The following is an 18684-nucleotide window of genomic DNA, read 5'->3' on the forward strand; positions in this document are numbered from 1 at the left end:
TGTGAATCCCAGGATGGTAAGTTGTACGTTATATGGGTTTTTCTACCATAAATACATAGCATGTTGAAAACTTGAAATCAGACACTTCAATTCCAAGTATTAAAATCTACTCGATTACTGGAAAATGCAGCTCCAAGGCTTGACGCCAGCAGAGTGAGGGTCCCCGCCTTCTGTTCCTGCCCTGCCTGCCACCGCCTGAGGGGACCGCTGGGAACCCCAGGTTCCAGCTCTTCCCATGGTGACACAGCCCTTGGCGGTGTAACTGCATTCCAGGGAAACCAACCACCTCCAGACCCACGGAGCGGGGGGACGTGTTGGGAGAGGACTCGCTTCCCAGAGCCCTGCCGGGTCCGGAGAAGCTGACCAGCCTCGGTGCCTAACGGCCACACCGGCATCCGGCTTTCCGGCACCTGGGGCTTCCTCGCAGCTCCCGCTCCACTGCCGAGCGTGCCCTACCTGCCGGAGGAGGAGGGGTCGGAGACCGCGTGGACCATGTCGGTGGACAGCGCGTCCAAAATGCTCGTCAGGAACTCATTCTTTTTGGCACCAGGACAACCTAAAGAGAAAGTACAGACGTGTTTTCCCCCCATATTTCACAAAACCCACAGAGTAAAAGTCTTTCTCTGCAACAACAACAAAAGAAACCAGGGAAGATTTGGGAACCGTGCGGGCGCAGCCCATCGAGCGCAGGTGGAAGGTCACTGCGCACGCTGCCACACGCGTGTTGACCTGGAGTGCGATTTTTTAAAAGATTTATGTATTTATTTGAGAGAGCGCGTGAGTGAGCGTAGGCATGTGAGGGGCAGCGGGGCTGAGCGAGGGGGACGGAGCCCTCTAGCAGACCCCCGCCGAGAGCAGAGCCCGACGGACCGTGATCCCACCGCCTGAGAGATCATGACTTGAGCCAGAACCAGGGGTCAGATGCTCGACCTGCAGAGCCCCCAGGCCCCTGTTCTGGATCGTGATTATCGTAAATGACAGGCTCTAACGCTCATCACACCCCTGCACGAGGCGAAGACATTCGCGGGCGTTCACCCCCGTCCCGGGGACGCCCCAGGGGTCCGCTGTGACCAGTCCGGGTCACAGCCGAGGTCCCCGTGCTTGGCAGCATCAAAGGCGTCCTGAGGTCACCCTGCGGGAGGTCGGGGCCCAGACACCTGCCCCGACTCAGAACACCTGTTTACGCGGCTCACCCCCCAACACCCCTCACCTGCCAGACCCCCCGTGCCGGCAGCCCCTCCCCCACACACAGGCCCCACACGGGCCCCCGCTGGGGCAGTGCCCCTCTCCCCCGCTTCAGGAGGAGGAGGAGGGAGGGCAGCAGGGCTGTCTTCTCGGGCCGCGGGAGGACAGGGCCTGCGCGGGACGGTGGTGCTGTGCTTCGGGGGATGGTCACTCGGACACCGGCCAGCTCTGTGGTCACCTACACTCTGCTTTTGTCTGTGTCCTGCTGGCGCTTGACTTTCTGGCGTGACTGTGCAAGCATTTGCCGGCGGCCGGTGGCGGGAATCTATTTAGGTTGGTTCCCCCTTCATCAAGTACACAAGCCAGGGACAGCTGTGAGCGCTCCAGGGAGGGACAGCAGGGTGACAGCTAGAGAGGCAGCTTCTACTCCGGGGGAAACGCTCACCCTTGGGAGGACGCGACTTTTCAAGAAAAAACATGGTCTACGTAGCTCTTCCCCTGGGAGGCTGCGGGCGAGTCACACCTGACCCGGACCCGGGCACCCCCTGCGCCGCCCGCACTCCGGCTGGGAGAGGACACCAGCCTCCTTGGAGGGCTGGGGCAGCGACTCTGTGACCAGCAGGACTGGCGGCTTCTAGGAAGGAGAGGACAGGCAGACGGGCTCCCTGCCCAGGAGCATGGGCGGGGGGGTGCACGACAGACCGCCCCCATCCCTGTCCCGGGTGCCCGCAGGGCCTGGTCCCCAGGACCCCCACAGCCTGTTAGCCTCGAGACAGCCGTGGAGGGCTGGGCGGGGGCTGAGGAAGACCCTGGGGGTCTGGGAAACCCCCGGCTGTTGAATGTCGCTCACGGGAGCAGCTCTAAGAGAGCCGGCGTGAGCGCCTGCGTGGGGGGCATGACCTCGGCGGGGACACACCCAGCTCTGTGCTTGCTGCTGATTTAACCACATCCCGCAAACAGAGCGAAGCAGCACGCGGTCTCTAACCGGAAATGACCTCGTGACCTTTGCTCAGGGTGACTGCGTGCCCTTGACCGGCCGGAAACGGGACTCAGGGCGTGTGGAAACGTTAGAATCCTTCGATGCACAAGAAGTTGACAAAAAAGCTGAATTTGCTTCTAAACCAAGAACTATTAGCTGAGTCCTGCTGAAGACCCTTCTTACGGCTCCACGAAACAGCCTGCCTCACTCCGATGTCCCGCAGGCGAGGCCGGTGTTCTGCCACTCAGAGGAGCTGTGGTCCCGGAAAGACACTCCTCCTTCTTAGATGCAAAGACACTGAACTTCCTTTTACATAAAGAAAATAAACCACAACGGAGTTTGTCTGGAAGACAGAGCCGCCTCCCCCGCGAGGCCTTCCTCGAGGCTCATGCCCCTCCCAGCCCGGCGGCTCCGGTGCAGGGCTGTGGTGCACAGGGGTCCGCTCGTCGGGGTTCTGACCACGCCACGGTGCCAGCTGCACAGATGCTTGCTGAGACCCCAGCCGAGGAGCTGGGCCCACGGTAGCAGCCACAGGAGACGGACGGAGCGTGCATCCCGAGTCCTGGCCTGACCTGGGCGGACCACGGGGTCGTGATCTACCCTGGACTCCAGGAGCCCCCCCCCGCACCTGCTGCTCACAGGACCGTGCCAGGGACGCAGGGTGTGGGGGCTGTGGTCGAATCAGGAAGGAAGGTGGGGCTTGGGGGGCACAGTCCCACAGTCCCCGCAGGGTCAGGGTTTCCGGGAGCAGCAGTGTTGGCCAGTGGGGTGCGGGGGGAGGCAGCGGGGGCGGGGCCGGGCCTCAGCCCCTGCCGCCCAGTCCTGTGTGACAATGTGCTGCTTGTCCCTGCCGCACAGGGCCTGTAGCTCAAAGCTATTTCTGAGACAAAACGGCAAATGAAAAGGTAAAGCTAGAAGAAATCAGAAGGAAAAAGTTCAGAACCCTTTGAGGGAGTTTTTACCACATGGAAGTGACAGAAATACAGGAAAGGAAACATCATGGTGGCGCGGGCGCAGCCTCAAAACCGCATGGAAGCAGTGACGGGCCTGGGGCAGAAGGGGCCGCCCCCAGCCACGCGCCTCTCCCTCATCCCCCGTCTCTGCGCTCCCGGGCCGCTGCTCCGGCTGCAGACAGGCCCTCTCGGGGGCCTGCAGATCTGCGTGTGTCCTGGAGCCCTGGGGCCTCGTGGGGCCACGCGCCGACAGGACAGACGCCCCACAACAGTCAGGACCCTCAGCCACGACTCGTCTCCTCCTCTCCCTGCGCAGCTGCCCCAGGGCGGCTCCACGGCCCCCCACAGCTTATGTTGTTAAAACACAGGCCTCAGGCTCGGCGGGAACGCAGCACTGTTCATGCAGGTCTGCCGTCCACACACGGTGCCCTCCAGCCCAGTGCGGACTGGCCCTCGGAAGCCTCGGACCGGAGGCACCACGCGTGGGTGGCCCCCAGGAGCTTGGGGACGGCGAGTGTCCGGCTGCTGTCTCGGGCAGACGCTCACAGGGCCCAGAGACACCTGTGCAGGGACAGAGGAAACCACGCTGCCTCCAAAGCTGCAGGCGACATTATTACGTCAGTTTAGTTAAAACCCATGGCAAAACCAAACCAGCAGCTTAGCCTCAAGATGCTGTGATCCCACTAATCTGCAGAATCCAAGGAACACCCTTGGTGACCGATTAGACATCCGGGAAAAGCACTTGAGTCCTAATCCTGGTCTGGAGCTGCAGTGCAGACATTTGAGCGTCCACGGTCACCGACCCTGGTCTCCACCGTGGCCACATACCCAGGCTGCGGACAGGCTTGAGCAGCTCACCCTGCACACCGCGGGCTCTCCGGAGCCTGGTGGAGACTGTGTTCCCTTACAATCATCTGACCGGTGGTTTTTCAAGATAAATGTGTTCCTCGCTTTCTATAAAATGTCCTTATTTTTAAAAACAGAAGCTTTTTGTCTAGAAATTACGGTATCTTTTTTCCTTCAAATCGACATCAGTGCACCTTTGGGACTTCTCCACGATCACATGTAAAACCGCTCTCTCAGTCAAAGCCAGAGTCACCTTCCTTCCCGTTACCTGACGCTCTGGGATGGCCGCCGAGGGGCAGGGGACGGCGGTGTCCTCAGACGTCCATCAGGGGAAAGCAGTATGTGGAGACAACCATATACCGTATTTTTGGACCCGTGTCAGCCAACACCAACCCACGGGCTTGTCACTGCCTAACAGGTGACCACATGGGCTCCCGGCCACAGAAACGGGAAGGGGGCCAGGCCGACAGACTGGGTCCTCTGTTTCAGGGCAAATGGGCTCGTGGGGTGGTGGGTGTGGGGGTAGGACCCCAGCCGATCTTCCTTCCAGCATCTGTAAAGCTTCGGCCGCTTGGCTGTAGGTTTGCGTGGTGCGAGCCGGGAGAGCATGCAGGGGACGCTTATAAAAGCGAGAAATAAAGCTGCTTTGATTCTTGCTGTTGAAAACACAGAGTCCGGCATAGAGAAGCGGGAACTGTCTAGAGCGGCCGAGCCTCAGTGCAGCTGACGTGAGACCACCCGAGACACGGAGAAGACGTAAGAGCAGAGACGCCCTGACATTCCGGCTCGGCGCTAACGACAAACCCTGCCTGTCCCCACGCACAGCCGGCCCCCCAGGTCTCTGCAGGAGCCATGGCCCAGAGCGCAGTAGGACGAGAGCAGATCCCCTAAGACTTGCGGGCTGCCGGGAGCCCCGGGAAGAAGCTGGGGATCTGTAGGAGGACACAGCCTGACTTAAGATCTCTGACCCTGCGGCCCAGGGATGGGCTTCCCGAGACGGACCCCGGCATGGGGCCGTGGGGGCCTCCGGGGACCAGCTCGAGGGGAATCAGGGAGACCACAACCCTCTGGGGGGTCCCAGCCCCAGCACAGCAAGTGCACAGAGAACGTCCTCGGCAAGCAGGGGCGTGGGTTCGCCCTTGAAGCCCACCTGGGGTGGGGGGGGACGCAGGCCCCCACCCTGCGGCCACAGAAGGCAGTGACGGTCCAAGCTCAGGTCTGAGCGCACCCGTGAGGGGCCGAGGTGAGGGAGTCAGAGGGTGGGGTCCCCGCCCCCAAGGAACACGTCCTCAGTGAGCCTTTTGCGAGGCCCACGGACTCACGGCACGCCCTGTTTCCCAAAGCCCACCGCCACCGAGTCAGCTGCCGGCTTCGAGCAAATGACTGCGCTTTGAAAAAGGGTCATTGCTGCGCAGGTCAGTATCACGGACGCGGGAAACACTGTGCTTCAGGAGGGCTTTGGAAAGCACCACCTCAAGCGGCGGAACGCAGGAAAGCAGCCCCTGCCTGATGCACCCCTCTGCCTGTCCCGGCCCTGCGCACACAAGGAGTGGCCCGGAGCAGAGTGTCCACTCACCAGAAGGGCTGAGTAATCCCTTCCGCTCCCTGAGTCTTACAGGCAAAAGGTGATGTGCCCCAGCAGGAGCTCCCGCTTCCAGAAACTGGCTGAGTGACTTGAGTATCGTAGTCCCAGCGGCGTTACAGTTTCCCGGGCCACAGACATGGATCTAACCGGCAGGAAGATCAGGCACTGACACCCCTGAAGACCCTTGCACAGAAGGTGCCTGAGAACAGGGGTGCCTCTGCACCCTGACTTCCGGAGTCTGGACAATGAGTGAGGTCGCAGGCTGTGCACTCAGCACCTGTCAGCCCGACCACCTGGTCCCAGGAAAGATGGTGCAGACACGCTCCCCCACGCCCCACCAAGGCTGACGGAGGAGACCTTCGGGGACTCTGCTCCCTGGGTCCAGCGACCTGCCCCTCAGTGATGGGCCCGCTTCCCCCAGAACCCCCACTGCACCAGGTTGGGACGCTAGCGCTCTGCCCCTTCCAGTGGTCTGAAAGCCCTGGGGTGGCCTGGAGGGGCACCGTCCCAGCGGGCAGGCCACGCAGGACAGTGCGGACAGAGGGACCGAGAGCTCGGCGGGCGTTTACAGAGCACAGACAGCACCAGTCAATGGGATCCCACCGCCCGTCCAGCTTGAAGCTTGCAGGTCTGCCGGAGAACCTTCTGGAAGCCCGACCAGATAAGCAAACATGGTGAGGAGGTGAGGCTTACAGAAAGGATAACTTACACCAGATCCTCGCTGCGGGTTTCACATTTTCAGACTTAACACTGTTTCTCTGAATTACACATCAAGTCATTTCTCAATATTGAAACTGCAGGTGTATATTGTGTCCCCGCAGATTTCTGCCGCTGGCCTGCAGACGGCCACGAACTGTGGCTGCGTGCAGAAGCAGGACCAGCTTCGTTCTGGAACGGGGTGCTTCCACTCGGTGTCCCGGTGTTTATTTGTGCTCAGGGTGCATCAGTTTAAGGCAGAACTGTTTCTTACAATCCAATATTTTCGTTTGGGAGGCAGCCACAGAAGGGCGAACTCTTCTCCCCCGAGGGTAACTAGATTTTACTGTTCTGTTTCTAAGAACTTTTGTAGGCACTTTGTTTTCCCAATACAACGGCACCAGAGGTAGAACAGGCCGCGTGCACGCTCCCCTCGTGGCTGCGCAGGAGGCCCCGGGGAGGGAGGAGGCGGTCACAGCCACCTCCTGGATGGTGTATCGTAGTCCCAGGATGCACCCCGCTGCCGTCCCCTCGAACAAAGACCACAGCCCTCGAGCCAGAGCCCCCCGTGAGCCCTCGCGGTGACAGGCGCCCCCATCGGCTGGGTGGGAATCCACCTTAACCCGACTCCTTGCTCAGGTCCAACCCCACAGAACGACAACCAGCATCTGCTGGCCCCGGGCTTCGCAGTAAGACATGCGTCTCCCTCCTCAACACTCTGCCCACGGATGGCAACACAGCTGGCCGCATCAGGGAAGCTGTCGTCCCCAGGACTCCTCGGCAGTCTCCTTCTGTACCCGCCCATCTTTACTCTTTTAGAATGTGAGAAAGTCGGCAGATGGAGGCGGGAGCTCTGGCAAGACCGTGCCAATGGACGTGGTTTGGAACGAAGGTGTCTGGGAGCACCCGCGTCCACTGCTGGCCGGGGGAGCCTCGCTCAGCCTTCCTGGGTCCACGGCCCGTATTGCAGGACGAGCCAAGTTCAAATGGAGGAGGACATCAGGACCGAGAAAACGGAAAGCTACGGGAGGCCGGTGGGAACGAGAGTCAGGTTAATACACAGAAGACACATCTGGTGTGGGTGCAGCCACGCATCAGAGTCCAGAGCCGGCATGAAGAGGGATGGTCCACCAGAAGGTCTACCTGACTCAACGCTACGGAAAGAAAATGCCACTTGCTGATACCGAACCCGAAGAGAATCCTGTCCTATGGCGAACATGTGAGCCGCGCCATGAGGTTGGCTGCAGCCCTGCCCACACCCTGACCAACGACACGGCTCCCGCAGGGCGTGGCCCCTGCACCTGCAGCCCCAAATCCTACCGAACCTACTAGAGGACACTCAGCTGATCATACACTCACCTCACTGCTTGCCCAAAGTTCCCAGGCAAAAAGCTGAAGATCGGTGTCTGTTTCTCTCCTGCATGTTTGCTATGTCTTCTCAGAATTTGATAAATACGGTTCACCTCCCAACGTGGGGGCCTGGAACGCATCTTTTCTCTGAAGTTGGTAGATGAGGAACTGTTTGCTTTGAGAATCACATCAATTAGGAGTCTAACCATAACACACTGGGTAGAAGAATGTCCCTCACTCACAGAGGTGGCCAGCCAAGGTTCTCCAAATGCCGTCTGGGGCCCACCCAAGCACACAGAACAGGGGGATCGAGATCATGAGTCTCTAGGGCTGTGTTTCCAGCCTAAAAGGGTCTGTGAGCAGGTGTAGCCAAAGGTGTCTTTCAGCCATTACTACAAATCCCAGTGAGGACGCTGATTTGGCCTGGAGCCCCCCCAGGGAACTGCCCACAACGGCCGAGAGACACACGTATAGGTAACAGAACGAGGTCGGCGGCTACGTGAGTGCTAACCAGACACCAATAAAGGCTAATGTTTAGTTTTAGAACAACTGACCCATAGCCCTTCTTCACGGGCAATAATTAGAAAGTCGGGACCATTGCCTTTTATGGCCCCAAACGGTGTAGACCGGTGTAGAAAGTCGCAGCCAACAAAGACGAAACCCAAGTGGCCACAGGCACGTTTGTGCGAAGGTTACAGCCAAGCCCTATAAAATGTGTCTATTCTGGTTCTTAACAGAATGCACATAAAAATGCAGCTGTGTCCCAGACGTCCCTGGGCCACTTCGAGTAACCGGAGCCATGCAGAAATCTCCCACACGTGGCCGATTCTTTCTGAAGATAGAAAAGCAGAGGCAAAATAAGAATTCGGATATTTTTTCTTTTTAAGATTTTTTTCTTTATTTGAGAGGGAGAGAGAGCACAAGCAGGGGGAGTAGCAGAGGGAGAAGCCGGCTCCCCACTGAGCAGGGAGCCTGATGCGGGACTTGATCTCAGGACCCCAGCATCATGATCTGGGCCAGTCATGGAGCCCCACATGGAGGGATGGTCGTGGCCAGCCTGGCACCAGCCTCTGAGCCCCAGCGAGACAAGGCAGGCCTGAGTGACCGACCTGGCTTTTCTCATCCACACGTGAGGACATTCTCCCTCCAGAACTCGCTTCTATCCCTGAGCAGCGCAAGCAGTGCAACTCTGGGCTGCGACGGGCTTCCTCTCCTGTGCTCAGATCTCGTCTCTGGTCAGCTGTTGGGTGATTTCTCCAATGACCAACATCGCAGACTGTTGATTTTTACCATTCTCAGTGAGGAGCTCTTGTCTCAACAAAGCCCACAGACTACGAAAGCCAGAGCGATGTCTTCACTCCAGCATCCAAGAGGGCCTGGACAGGCTGTTACATGTGTAAACACAGAACTCACTCCCCGCTCAGAGGGCTGCTTGCCTTATGTGCTGAGAAAACCCAGAGCTTGTGTGTCTGCATTCCCTGTGCCCACGAGCTGGCGTCCCCGACCAGGGAGCTGCAGGGGGTGGGCCGCTGCACCTTGCGTTGGGGTGGGAGCTTGTCACACGGGTCACCATCGCCTGCCCCAGGGCCCATGGCCACGGAGGCCTCAGCTCTTGGCCCGCCTTTGCTGGATGTACTCCCTCAACACTCACAAGGAAAGGGAGCTTCCTGGGAGGGGGCCATGGAACCAAGTGGCAAACTTAGGGCCAGCTCATTGCTTCCTACGCCTTGAGTCTGTGCCATTTACTTCTAAGAGGTAAAGAAGAAAGAGCAGGAAAAATATAACCACAAACACAAATGCCATGATGAAAGGAAACCAGAATCCCTATAATACAGACGAGAGCAGGACTCTGATTCAAGAGGCACCCCACATTGGCTGGGTGACCTTGCACAAGTCACCTGACCTCTCTGGATCTGAAGGTCCTCCCCTCAGAGCAGAGCCTGGATTGTGCTATCATCCCATAACCTCTGCTGGGTGGAACCCGAATGGGCATGAGGAAAGGTGGGTCTCCAAGACCATCCTTCCAAATAAGCCAGAGCTAAGGCTAGATCGCAGCTCATGCAAGGACACTTAGCGTTCTGGGTGGCCTGGGAGTCCCAGGTATCTTGCTATCTCTAGCAGCAAACCCTACACAGGAGCCCCAGTGAAGCAAAGCAGGAGGACTGGGGGGAAAATTCAAATCATTTGCATTGATTTTGGTAAACTGAGCTTCATTAACATCGGACATAAAATTGGTGTTTGTAGGAGTTGTGGTGGCGGTGATAGTGATGGTGATGATGATGGTGTTCATGAGGGTGATGGTGGTGACAATGACAATGATGACGGTGGTGATGATGGTGATGGTGATGGTGATGGTGATGGTAGTGATGATGATGGTGATGGTGGTGATGGTGGTGATGGTGATGATGATGGTGATGGTGGTGATGGTGGTGATGGTGATGATGGTGATGATGATGATGGTGATGATGGTGATAATGATGGTGGTGATGGTGGTGATGGGTGGTGATGGTGATGATGGTGGTGGTGGTGATGGTGATAGTCATGGTGAAGGTGTTATGGTGATGATGGTGGTGATGGTGATGGTGGTGATGATGCTTATGATGATGATGATGACGGTGGTGGTGATGGTGATGGTGATGATGGTGATGGTGATGGTTATGGTGAAGGTCATTGTGGTGGTGGTGATGGTGGTGATGATGGTGATGATGATGATGGTGGTGGTCGTTATGGTGATGGTGGTGATGGTGATGGTCGTTATGGTGATGATGGTGATGGTGGTGATGGTGATGGCAATGGTGGTGGTGGTGGTGGTGGTTGTGATGGTGATGGTTATGGTGAAGGTCGTTGTGGTGGTGGTGATGGTGGTGATGATGGTGATGATGATGATGGTGGTGGTCGTTATGGCGATGGTGATAGTGATGATGGTAATGGTGGTGGTGACGATGGTCATGATGGTGATGGTAATGGTGATGGTGGTGGTGATGGTGGTGATGGTGATGGTGATGTTGGTGGTGATGGTGGTGATGGTGATGTGGGGGAAATCATGGCAGTATATATGTGTTCCATACTGTGGGACAACAACTTTATTATAGTTTTATTTTGATTTCTTTAATAATGAATCACAGAAGGCATTCACTGCCACCCACCTTATCCTAGTGCCATATCACAGAGCATCTCGTTCCAGTAAGATTCTTGTTAATATGTATGTTTGTGTGAGTGTATGTATGTCGCTCTGACTGGCTGCACGCGAGTGAGGCTCAGTGCTCACGGATCACTGTGCTGAGGTCCTCGTGCTACAGATTCAGGTACTCCATGACACTGTGCTCATCTACAAAGCACAGACTCATGTGGCCTATTCTCACAGGCCGTTGTGACGACTGCGTGAATGAACACGGGTGCAGTGTCTGTGCGGACGTCCTCCCAGTTCTCAGCCGACCTCCACGAGCATGAGTGCTGTTCAGTTCCTGGTACTCTTGCTCCTCTGTCTTAGGTGCCTCTGACTCACCAGCCACAACCCTGTCAGTGATGTTTTTTAATAAAAAATTAATTCTGCAAAACTCGTCCAGGATACTGTCCAAATTCCTTAATAGGACCTGATCTGAATCTTGCCAAACCTCCAGCCTGTTTCTCCTTTTAGAGTATCGCATGGTGACCTCGGTTTGCTTCACAAATCCCGCTTGTCTGGCTTTGTGTGTTTAAGGAATTCTATAGGAATGCCCCAGTTGGAAGAGCCAGCAGATCATGAAAGGGCTCATTTAATCCGTATTCATTTATGCAAAAATTGAGCTCAGTCACTGTCCAGATGCACACGCTGTGAAAATGAAAACCTTGCCTCTAGAGAAGGGCTTCCAAAAAGATGGCTCTTCAGGGTTTGCTAAGGCTGGCTGCCTGCACACTCCTTCTTGCACAGAACCCGAGTGGTTCCTGCTTTCTGGACTTGTCCTGTGCTCAGAGGGGAGGGAAGCGCTCTCATGAGCCCTGGAATAATGGCCTTCCACATCCGACTTCCCTCTTTATGGACCACATGTCCCAGGTGCAACAGCATCTGCTTCCCCCATAAGACATTTTATATGTCAGCTGCTCCTCGAGAAGGAGACCGTGCAGAGGTGTTGACATCAGAAACATGACCATAAAGCGGAAAGGACTTGCAGTTGATGGTGGGAACACAAGGACTGCCGTCATAGCTCTACTCTGGCTCGACTGCCTTGTGACAGTGTAACCAGCTCCCTTCTACCGAGTTGAGGTAAAGTGGTCAGAAGCCAGGCATAAGTCGACTCTAGGCCTGGTGCATTCTGGGAAAACAGCATGTGCCAGAAGAGTTGGTTCACTTCACAATAAAGAGTGATGTCAATAAATGACAAGAAAAAGAGCAGAGGGTCACCGGGAACAGGGATATGCACAGGAATCTACTTGTCTGACACCTATTTTATTCCTCCCTTTGCCTCAAAAATAATTTCTCCATTAGAGAAATTACAAATGTGGTTATTCCCTTGCATTTGAATAAACAAATTTACCCCATATAAATAACAAGTGGTTATTACAAATATTGACTTCAACAGGACTTCTGAGTGCCCATCAAAGGATGCTACCAAGAGTGGTCTTTTATAGCAGAAGATGCATGTTTTTCTGGAGATTAAAAAAAAAAATCAGAAATCTAGGACTTCCTGAATTTAAGGAGTCTCTGATGACAATGCCATTCTGTGTCGGATCCTGAGATGTCCGGCTCTGAGCAGAGAGAGGTGCCTCATTTCCCTGCTGGAAACAGGGCATCACACGCTGCAAAGATGTTCCTTAATTTAAAAAGCAAAAGTGCAGAGAAAAGACAGGATGAGAACCCAGTTTTAAAACTAGTCTGCTGGGAATCAGTCTCAAAAAAAGCATCTCAGGCATTTCTAGAAGTTACCTAACAACCAAGGAACAGTCCATTTATCCTTTTCTGTCAGAGGGAGAAACCATTGATTTTTCTGAAAAGTTGTTCTTGATTTGACAAGTCAGGAGAGAGCTAAGAATAAAATTAAATCATCATGTCAGGGAAAACATTCTAGAGGTTTCCACGGCCTGCTGTTATTCATTACAAAAGAGGTTTTGAAAGTTTCCTACCCTCGCTGGCCATCGGGGAGCGTCCAAGTAGCCTGACACAGGGCTTATGTATCTGAGGACTGTGGTCTCGGTTTGTCCACTGAAATTCTTAAAGAATTAAGTTATCAGGAAGAATGTAGCTCCGTTTCTACCATAAGCCATGCCATTTTCATTAGTTGGGCCTGAATTCTAAAAGTAATCACCCTGTGTGCTGGCTAATCTCCAGCTTTGACCGGATTCTGCCTGTGTCCATTCCCTTCGCGACGGCTCAGAGAGAAGCGATTTTTCACTCTGACCCCTCAGCCCTGTTCCGTGTCAGCGCCACGACGCTCCCCCGAGAGTCCTGACTCCAGCAGTACTGCTCGGGCAAGGGCGAAGTGTTCCTGACCTTGGCCCAGAACCTGGAACAGAGCTTTTAAGGAGGATTCCATGACATTTTCAGGCATTAAGGGGAAATTTTATCATGCACCAACTTATCTCCTTAATTTTCCTAATTGTGTATAATGTTGCTGTCTTGTTTAAGAGCATCGGTCGGGGAACCATAAAACTGAGATCTTGGCTCCCAGAGTTTAGAGACTTTGGCCTAAGTGTCTCTGTGTCCCCAGACTCCAGCCCGGGGCCATCTGCACAACAGGATTGCCACCCACAAACATTGCTCACAAAGCTAGCAAAGAAAGGAATTCTCAGTTATAACAACACTATAAAACAGAGAAGGCCCAGCATCGTTTTGGGGCTCTGACTGTTCTGGGTTTAAAAACAGGAGAGCCAGGAGGATGCGGAGAAGAGCGTGGAAGACGTGGCGAAGGACCGTGTGGGAGACAGCTGAGTCGACGGCGCCCGCATGGCTTCCCTGCCAAAGAGGGACTGACAGGAGCCCACGGCAGCCCCTTTGTTCCAGGCCCGCATGCCTGGCGCCCCTGAACCCGGCCTCGCCGAGCCCACAGCCCGTCTAGGAAGCGAGACTCATGGGAAGAATGATCAGGATGCACTCAGGAAGGGGGAGTGGGGCCGAGCCCTGGTGGCCGGCCGTTCCCACGACGGGACTCAAGATGCAGAGCACAGAATATTCTGGCTGCAGCTGCGGTACCAGGATTCTCCAGCCGCGGCCGATGCCGGGTCTTACTGCGGACGGGTCACGGGGATGGCCTGGCGGCAGACACGGGCACTGAGACCCTCCCTGGGCCCGTGTCACGCCCCATAGCAGATTACTGAAAGGAGCGCGTCAGAGCAGCTCTGTGATCAGGTCCTGGCAGAGGCCAGATAAATCCGACGAGCTACGAGGGACGCCAATGTTAATAAAAGTGAGTCGTAAGCCAGTTAAAACGGATTTGTTTTTTCCAGGGTACCCTACACTTGGAAGGTATTTAAAGTGGTTGTTTGGGACAAAACTGCTTATCATCGGACAGCAGTAGAGTTTAAACTACTTAATGGTGTTTGAGAACAGAGTGTGCTCCCCACCTCCTCCAGCTGTCTCTGAAACAGAGCTCACGCCCTGAGTCAACCCGGCGGACGCTGTCCCGTGACGAGTGCGCGTCTAACCCTACTCCCTCCCCCTTCTGCAGAATCCGGCTTTCAACGGAGCAGAAGCCGAACGGACCAGGAGTGTGTGTACTAGTGTCATTGATGGGACTCCCCACCATTTTAAAGAACTTGTTTAAACTGGGCTAAAGCTCAGATTCCTCCCGGAAGGAGCAGGGGAGCCAAGCCGCGGGCGTCTGCGTGAGCAGGTGTGCCCTGAGCGTTCCCACGGCGGCAGGGGCAGGTGCGCCGGCTCTCGGGGCTCGGCTGCAGCGGCAAACCTAGATGTTCTTAAATGAAGGCACTTACTGTGTGATCACGCTGGGGAGCGAGGAGTCAGCTCAGACACTGCGCTTTAGAAGTTTAAAACTTCTAAAGTTTTCTGGTAGACAACCCTGAACTGTGTCCACGTCTTCACTCCCTCAGTGTGGTCTCCGGAACTCACTGCTGCCACTGTCACTCCTGACTCTGGTCCTCAGGACCCGACGCGGGATAAGGCGTATCCACATGGGTCACACCCAGTGCCCTGGCAGGGCCCAGCGCGAACCTGAGAATGTGGGGCCCCGTCTTCGAAGCCCACGCTGGAGCGTGAGTTGGCGGCAGCGGGCGCTTAAACCAGGGCAGACGGGGATGGCGGCCAGGCTGCGCCCAGGAGGCTGGACTTGCTGCTCTTGAAACTCCCGCATACATACTCACGTCCCGACTGGGGATGCTGGGAAACTGTCCGTCTTTTCAGATGGGAGACACAGATGTCAGATGACCTGCTCCCTGAGGAACCACATTTTCCTGACAGCCACAGTGTGGACACCAGGGATGGCCAGCCCCTATGACACAGCGGAGGGCAGCCCCTCGATGTCATGTGCCGGCTTCAGGACACATGGGCCTCCATTTCTGGAGCAGAGGCTTCGGTAGGATGGAGACACGGGGCTCTTGGTGGAGAGCAGAGGGAAGGGCCTCGCCTCTGGGACATGCGGGCGTCTTCGACGTCTCTGCGTAGCAAGGGGCCCCGTCCCCAGCAGCAGCGCAGGGCAGGCCCATGTCCTCCGTGCCCCCACAGCAGCTGGGTGACCCAGGGACAGGAGCCCCACAGGGAGGCCACTCGGAGGCCTGACCAGGGAAGAGAGCTGAGGGCCGCGCATGAGACGTGGGGGACATGCCGTGGGAAGCAAGGGGACACATCCAGGTAGCTGTGAGGCTCGCGACAAGAGTGATCATGGCTTCTGACCCACGCGTCCTAAATGTCACCTGGAAGGACGGGAAGACCACGGCCTCCTCGGCCTCCCGCACGGCCTGACTGCGCGCTTGCCTCCCGCACGGCCTGACTGCGCGTTTGCCTCCCGCACGGCCTGACTGCGCATTTGCCTCCTGCATGGCCTGACTGCGTGTTTGTCTCCCGCACGGCCTGACTGCGCGCTTGCGCACAGGTCTGCACGAGCTAGACCTCTCCAGGTGCTGCGGGCGCGGCCGGGCACCCAGGAAGCCCCTTTGCACCTTCCGTGCCTTAGCTGAGGAGGGACCTTAACGCTCACATTTTCTCACTCCGCTGTGGACGTATTAACAAGCGGAGGACGCGCCCAGCACCTCCTTGCAAGTAACTTCAAATTTCCAGCTGACCTTTGTGAGTCTTTCCTCTGCGTGTTAAGACTGAAAAAAAAAAAAAAAGCCTTTGCTTCCTTAACTTGTCTTTATGTGTTCTTATTGTACTGCGAATGAGTAATTCCCACAATTTTCCACCACGCCTCCTCCAGTTTCTCCTCGTGCTCTTGAAAATGGAGAGAAAATATCCACTGAACTAAACAACTGTTCTAATAAAAATCTCACTGAGAGTTCTGCCAAGGGCGGCGCAGTCAGGACCAGAGTCTTCGCCTCACACATGCCTCCCGCCACGTCCCGCATCCCGTCTGATTTCCTGCGGCACAGCCCGAGCGGCCCACGGTACACATGCCTGCGAGACTTCATGGAAGTGTCGCTTTCAGGAAACACCAGCCTGTGAAGCCGTCATCCCTAACCAGAGGCGATCTGCCGACGGCGAGATGAGCAGGAGACACGTGTCCTGCTGCCCGGCGTTGGCGGGCAGCGGGCTCGCCAGCGGACATGGAGGCCACGCAGGCCACACAGGCCACAGGCCACACTCGCCGAGCAGGAGCTCCTAAAACAAGTGAGTTTTGCTTTGGGAACGCTCAAAACCACATAAATCAATAGTGATGTTTTCTTTATACCGTTGAGACTCAGAGCAGATCTCGCCGGGACACTATGCTTTCAGGTAACAGACAAAGCTGAACTAAGTAAACGTCTCGCTGAGGACACGTCCCCGTGTCCTCTGGACCTTGTGAGTAACTCCCTGAGCACATCCGCGAGCCGGACGCAGCGTCGTCTCAGGCCCTTCCCCCGACCCCCGACCCTTGTCCCGGGATCCCCACCTCACCGAGCATTTAGGATGGAAACCACGTGTGATTTTCACTGAGTTCTCATTCACGGCGCTCTCTCCTACACTGGATTTAAGGCCCATGTCTTCATCATACATCCTACAAAATGCAATTTGTTTTTAAAGATTTAATAACCCTATTTGCCCACAGTTTCATTTCCCATTTAACCCTCAAGCTCACTGGTCAGAAGCCAAATACAGCAGCTCTAGTCTCTCTCCCACGTGTTGGGACTCAGTCTCCAGCACAGCCAGAAATGCAAACTCAGACTTTGCTCCCGAGGTGACAAGCACGGATGGCTCGCCGTGAGGCCACCAGACAGCTCTCTACAGAACGACAAGGTCCTGTCTCCCACACAGCGCCCCGCTCTGTCCCGACCCGGGCTCTCGGCAGCCGCGTGGCAGAAAGCCCCCCGAGCAGCGACTGAGCGTGGACGGAGCTGGGCAGACGAGCCTCCACAGACACGGGACCCCAAGCTTGCCACGTACATATGGGTGGAGGGCTGTTGTCCAAAATCAGACTGTTTCAGCTGAAATTGGGGAGACACAGGTCTCTGAATTCAGTATTTGATCCAACAGAAAATCATAGAATTTGATGTTTTTAATGGGTGAACTGTTGACATCTCCTATTATCTTTGAAAGAGCCTTGAAGGCTGTGGGGTCCCTGTGGGAGAGAAGTGAACCCGGGGGTCTCCTGGGGTCCTGCAGCCCCTGCGCAGGTGCGAGGCCCAGGGTCCGGCTGCCACTCCGCTCGTGGAGTACGGCCGCCACAGCTCTGTGCTCGCTTCGGGGGCGGGCATGATGCCGCCGGTCGGCACATCTCCCCGCTCGCCGCGTCAGAGTCAGCGTCCGTCGCAAGCACTAGCCCAGAACTGCCGACTACACTCCCTCTGCCGGGCTTTTCATCCCCGAGACTGACTTATTTGTGCTGGAATTCTGTGCCGCTCCCCTTTATCCACTTCCCCGTCCCCACTCACCCCTGCTCTGCGGGTGCGGGCGAGGAGGGCCATCTCTGCCCCGACGGCCCAACGATCCCCCCTACCCTGTCTGGGCCGAGGGGGGCGGCATCCCAGCCCCGGGGACATGTCCTCACCACCTGCTCGCGACTCCACCGGCCGACAACGCCCCCACACTCCTCCGTGGGACGAGCAGCTGCTCCCACAGTCCAAGCGATCAGTCCCATCTTTAAATCAAGGGCCCGTCTGGTATTTAATGGGCTCGAGTCACCGTGAAAAGAGCTTCTAGCAAGCCCACCCCGGCGAGGAGGAAACAGAGAACCGACTCTGGTCACGGCGCCTTTTACTAACGAACAATGCCAGACTGGACGCACGGAGACGGACCGGCTCTCGGAGCGAGCGTGCGAACCCCACAGCCCGAGCCAGAAGTGGTGGGGTCCGTCCTATGTCTGTCCTCCCAAAAAGGAAACCGCGCAGAGTCGTGGACCCGTGGAGCCGAAGGCGCAACACAACTGAGACCAGCTACAAACAGCAGGCGCCCACTGAAGGCTCTCGGTGCGCCGAGCCCCTGCCGGAGCCATCATTTCCTGGGAAGAAAAACCCTGCGCACCCCTGACGAGGCCTGACATCAGAGGCGAGAGATGACACCGGGCGACGGAGGGAGGGAACTCGCTGGGCCGAGAGCGTCCGGGAGCAGTTCAGCCGTCCGCGAGCTCCTTCCAAGGGTTACACACCATGAATACAAAAGGTGCTTTAGTAGGAATCTGCACGGGTCTGTGGGTGCTCCTCCGCCGGCTCTCTCCTCTCTCCCTGTCCCAGGGTGCAGGAAGGAGCCGGCCCGTCAGACGCAGAGCGCACCGACCACACAGAGAGAAACTCGGTGCAAAAAACCTCTAAAATAAAAAATCACAGGCTCCTTGAGCCTGCGTCAGAAGGAAGTCGCTGGGGAGACCCGCGCCGGAGACGGCCCCGCACACGCACGTCGCAGCAGCCGCAAAGGGCGACGGGTAGAGTCATCTTCAGGGAGGAAAGCGGCCCCCACCCCCCGCCCCGTCTTAGCTACTCCCGCTCCCACCGTGGCTGAACAGATGGAGGCGGGCCTGCGTGCTATTCTA

General features: G+C 56.5%; 1 protein-coding gene across 2 annotated transcripts in view; it reads right to left on the reverse strand.

Annotated features, from left to right (window-relative positions):
- The window catches only part of SMOC2 (SPARC related modular calcium binding 2), a 138299-nt gene that overhangs the window by 9145 nt on the left and 110470 nt on the right, over positions 1–18684 (reverse strand). For both annotated transcript variants that reach the window (XM_045080005.1, XM_013044334.2), the window contains exon 10: positions 457–556. In XM_045080005.1, coding sequence (XP_044935940.1) covers positions 457–556 — 100 coding nt within the window. The remainder of the gene's footprint in view (positions 1–456; positions 557–18684) is intronic.

Source organism: Mustela putorius, unplaced genomic scaffold, assembly GCF_011764305.1.
Source record: "Mustela putorius furo isolate JIRA1106 unplaced genomic scaffold, ASM1176430v1.1 tig00000450_pilon_pilon_pilon, whole genome shotgun sequence".
NCBI lineage: Eukaryota > Metazoa > Chordata > Mammalia > Carnivora > Mustelidae > Mustela > Mustela putorius.